This window comes from Sardina pilchardus, chromosome 2 (assembly GCF_963854185.1).
Source record: "Sardina pilchardus chromosome 2, fSarPil1.1, whole genome shotgun sequence".
NCBI lineage: Eukaryota > Metazoa > Chordata > Actinopteri > Clupeiformes > Clupeidae > Sardina > Sardina pilchardus.
This window is the reverse complement of record NC_084995.1, coordinates 15,010,167-15,015,166: the sequence shown is the minus strand read 5'-3', so window position 1 is coordinate 15,015,166 and position 5,000 is coordinate 15,010,167. Positions and strand designations below refer to the sequence as shown.

Here is a 5,000-nt window from a genome sequence, read left to right as displayed (position 1 = left end):
GGTCAGCCTCCTTATGCCGGACATCTTCCCCCTGTGATGGCTCTGCTGTGTCTTCCTCCATTTTCCCTCCATGTCAAAGCACGTCCCCGTAACTGCCAACGAGGATGTCACGTGGAAATTCGATTCTTGTAGCCGCGCACAAGAGCGACCTGAAGGCCCCATCACATTACATGTGGCCTGCGCTCTGAAGCCCATTACTTTCAATGGTTTGAGCGTGCAAGAACTGGTCTGTCGCTGCGCTCAATATAGCGCAGAGCAATCGGCATTTAACCGCTTTGCCGCTCTTGCGCGTGCCACGGTCAAAGTTGAAATACATTGAACTTTGACCGCGGCGCGCTGTAAATCAACGGTATTTTGCGCGGAGCCCAGCGGTAACCACAACAAAAATCGTTAGAACACGGCCACCTAGCGGTGAGCGCAGGCTATGCCGTGTGCTCTGTGATGGGGCCTTGACCCTGCGTGGCTGAACGGGTGTGTGAGGATGAAGCGCCAGCCTGTGTGTGAGACGGCCAACAGCGCCAGCTCAGAATGGGCCTCCGTCGTGCTGATCGAGTCACTAACTGCACACCTTGACCTTTTTACACACAGTTCCAAACACATTTCTGAAGAGCTTTTTGTTATCGTCGTCCGCAAGCAAGGGGGTCCGTCGGCGGGGGCCTTACCTTCTCCGTACATGGGCGGGAGGTGGTGCTGGTAGTACTGGTGCATGTCCCCGGGGCTGACGGGCGGGTAGAAGGCCGTGTGTGAGTTGGGGATGAAGTGCGGGTGGGTCATGTAGGGGGGCAGGTGGTGGGTGGGGGAGATGGCCGGGGAGTAGCTGGGGGGGTAGCACTCGTGGGACTGCGGGGTCACCACCACCCGCCGCACGCCAGTGTTGTCCTCCAGCACCTGGGAGCATGGGAGGAGGAGGAGAGGAGGAGGAGGAGGAGGAGGAGGAGGAGGAGAGGGAAGAACAGAGGAGAGGATCATGAAGAGATGAACGAGAAATTCAGGCACAAAAAAGGTGTGGAGGTTGGGGAGGGACAAGGTAAGAAGTATGAGAGTCCAGAGACACTCTCCCTCTGCATGAGTACCTGAGACACCCAGGTGTACAGGCCAGAGCAGCGTCTCTTGGATGATTCTAGAAACCAGCGATGGCTTCAGCCTCAATCCCACACAAGCACTGCAGCTGCCTGCAGCAACACTGATCCTGGGCCTGTCAATCAGCCAGCTCTGCTCTGCTCTGCTCTGTTGGCAGGAGGCTAGCAGGCACCCAAGCTCACACTCACGCTCACGCCCAGACACGCCTAAACATGTAGGGGTGTGTGTGTGTGTGTGTGTGTGTGTGTGTGTGTGTGTGTGTGTGCATGTATATGGGTGTACTACATGAGTATACTGTATGTGTGTAGAAGGAGTTCCTGACCCCAGCGCTGAGGACAAGTTCTCTGTCTCTGTCAAGCACAAGTACTACTGTGAGCCTGGGTGCATTCCAAATGCTGAAACATAAACTCTCTGTCTCCCTCTCTCCCTCTCCCTGTCTCCCTCTCTCTCTCTGTCTCCCTCTCTCTGTCTCCACCCCTCTCTCCCTCTCCCTCTCTTTCCAAGGCTTGTTTCATCCCACTAAGATAAAGCATGTGGTCTTATTTACATATTCCGCGAGAGCATATTAATAATGACACAACGTAGAGAGCGCGGAGAGCCAGGAGGACGAGCAGAAAGCCCCTCGGGCTCCTGAACCAATGGCAGGGACACACAGGAACGCTCCGTAGTGGACAAAGGAGAGGAGCGGGTACATGATGGCCTGCAGAGTGTTTAGGGCAGGCAGCTCATTCAGCCGCAAATGATTTGCCAGGAGTGCTGCTAGTGTACAAGACTGGGCGGTCCTCTGGCGCTCTTCGGTTTGAGGATCCAAAACGTTGAGAAATGTTTTAAAGAAAATGTTTTCAAGACAGCTCATGTCTGGACTCTAAAAACGAACGGGGCCAGTGCCGGTTCATCAGAGCGATGCCACAGAAGAACCTTTTTCAGCGCTTCAAAGAACCATCGAGGCAACCTTTCACCTGACGTAATGTAAACATCCATGGAGTTTTGACTCTCCATGGAACCATTCAGAGATTTAAAGAACAATTTAAGCACTATTATGCTTAAGAGTGTGTGTGAATGACTACTCAAAGAGTTAGGTGTTGAAAGTTTAACATTATGTGTTACAGCCCCCCTTTTAAAACACTCTTTCACCATTTCATCCCATCTTTCTAACGGTGTAGGTGTATAGTGTGACACTACTTCACAACAAACCCTATTTACTACATTTAGAGAGATTCAAACGGACAAAATAAGCGTCCGTTCACAGTCGTCCTGACTTGTAACAGCACTCTCCACTGCAGAGTTTTCTCCGAGCTGTAATCCTAGTCCCTGGCAGCGTGCGGTGCAGGGGTGGGTGGGTGACCCCTGTTCCTGGACTCTCTGGTGTGAGGGGGCCGGACCTTACGTAACCGTGACTGTGCTTCCCGCTCCCAGCTGGCGCGAGGTGCAGCGTGTCCTTACTCTGCCACCCAATCACCAGCCTCCACCTCTATTAACACTGCCCTATCCCAGTGTGTGTGTGTGTGTGTGTGTGTGTGTGTGTGAGAGAGGGCATGTGTGTGTATGTGTGTGTGTGTGGAGTGGGGTGAGGTGCCAGCAATCGGTTCTGGCTTAGAAAGTGATACAACTGGCTTTTGAGTACATAAGTGAAAAACACTACACTATCTCTCTGCCTCACTTTTCCTTCCCTTCTTCTTCTGTTTTCTTTGTCCTTCTATCTCTCCATGTCTCATTCTCTGTCATCCCCCTCTCTGCAGCTCCAGTTAAGGCACATCCCCTCTGCCGGTTAAAGCACTCCCCCTTCATCTTCCGCTCTGCTTGCGCTTTTTTTCTCCGTAGTGACCTTTTGGGGAAATGTCATCATCAGACCACAGCACTATCTCCTGTACTTTGGCAACAGACTCCTGGGGAGTGAAGGGGAGGAAGAGGGGTTCTCTCTCTCCCTCTTTCTTTCTCTCTCTCTCTCTCTCTCACTCTCTCTTTCTCTCTATCACTCTCTCCTCTCCTCAAAACAGCTGCACACCTGATGTCTATAACAGTCTCAAAACAACACAAGAGCACTCATCTTGGCCACAATAAGGTGTTGAAGTAGCTACGATTTCTAAATGAGATTCCAAGTGAAAACACATTACATGCTGATTGAATCAGGCTGCTGTACTTGTGTCCTTGTATTGATACATATTGAGGATTACAGGCCTGGACATTTGCTTTTTCATTATCGTTCTCATTGTGGTTATTCCAGGAACCTAGATTAGTAACAAGCCTCGCTGAGTGTAGTTGCAGAAGAGTTATGGCAGGAAGAAGTAAGCCATGGTGTGAGCCATGTTTTTGGACCTCCTGGAGTGCAAGTGGTCATATGGAGGGACTCCTTGGTTAGCAATGGGAGGAAAGATGGTGTGACTCATTCCCTTATTCTGCTTACACTTAATCTGATGTGCAGGTAACAGTATGATTGGCATTCTAACACTTCTTTGAGAGATTGTCTTGATATTTTTGTTTTGGGGGATTTTATTTGTTGTTGTAATAAACCTGAGCTTTTGGTATTCTCATATCTTTGAGTGTGCGCTTGTTGCAGCCAGCCCTGTTCTGTGTCCATTCTTGGTGGTCTATCAGATTAGAACAGACATCCTCAGGACCACGGCCACGTGCCAATCACTACACTGGGGTGGACTTACTGGGTCTAGGAACAGAGTGTCCGCAAGATGGACATTCTGCCTGCTGACTGTGTGCCTGACCAAAGTGGAACAGACAGCAGGACTGACCCCAAGGATGACCTCCAAATAGAGACATACTGTAGAGGCTTCTCATTGACCCTAATTACATTTGCCTAAACCGCATGACCCAGAGGAGAATGTAATATATTAACAGTGAACAAACACAGGTGGCAGAGTTCCAAAAGAAACTACTGTATAGCCCAGGGGTTCCCAACCTTTTTTAGCAGGTGACCCTGATCATTCACATGTTACGAGAGAGAGCGCTGCTCGTCTCTGCTGTAACATCCAAACGAGAGCGGCACATTGATTTTCCCCGAATGTCCTGGCACGCCTGGCTGTTTCACTACTTTGTTTCAAACAGTGATCAAGCATAATTCCGTGGCAGGGTTCCAAAAGAAACTATAGTCTGTCAAATTCTCTACATCTCGCTACTAAGATACCAACTATAGCCTATCAAATACTATACATCTCGCCACTAAGATACCACTTCTACAAAGTCACTGCTACAGGTAAGTTGGAATATATATCTCTGAAGAGCTTTATTTGTCCCTTGAAGGCAGCAGTTCTAGCAGAAATGCAGAAGGCTGCAGAAATGGAAGATAAATGACAGAGGGATCTTATCTAAAGAGAAGAGGAAGAAAAACGACTGCAGGGAGCGATGTGCACAGGATCTGTGGGCGCATGTCAGTGGAGAGACCTCAACGCTTTCTTGTGGCCTAGCAACGCCGGGGGAACAGGTAGAGGCAGTGTCTCCACAGAGCGTTGCATAACCACTGACACACACTTACACAAGCACACACACACAGATACAGTATGTCATAAGCTGACCAACAGAAACACACACACACACACACACACACACACACACTCCGGCGGAACATGGCCACCTCTATAGAGACCAACGCAGCTCATAGCCCAGGACTGCTAGTCAGGCCCAAGAAGGTGTGATCCTGGTAATGAGCTCTAGGTGTGTGAGGCACACACACACACACACACACACACACACACACACACACACACCTGGGATATATATCCTGGAGGCACATGGATGGGGGGTATGGAGCCGTTGGGTGACATCATTGGAACCTCAGCAGGCCCTGCAGAGAGAGAGAGAGAGAGAGAGAGAGAGAGAGAGAGAAGGGGGAAAAGGGAGAGAGAAAATCAATCTATCAGACACAAAAGTGGGAACAAACTTCAGTACACTCGCCTCGTGGGCCAACACAA

At 50.1% G+C, this 5,000-nt stretch overlaps 1 protein-coding gene across 1 annotated transcript in view; it reads right to left on the bottom strand.

The window, feature by feature from the left end:
- Window positions 1–4,869, bottom strand: part of LOC134098243 (fibronectin type III domain-containing protein 3B-like) — a gene marked incomplete at its 3' end in the record, with an annotated part of 5,632 nt that extends 763 nt beyond the window's left edge. Inside the window, exons 1-2 of the mRNA XM_062551255.1 lie at window positions 4,797–4,869; window positions 663–888 (exon numbers count right to left, since the gene is read on the bottom strand). Of these exons, the coding sequence (XP_062407239.1) occupies window positions 663–888; window positions 4,797–4,856 (286 nt within the window). The remainder of the gene's footprint in view (window positions 1–662; window positions 889–4,796) is intronic.
- Between the last annotated feature and the right edge of the window lie 131 nt (window positions 4,870–5,000).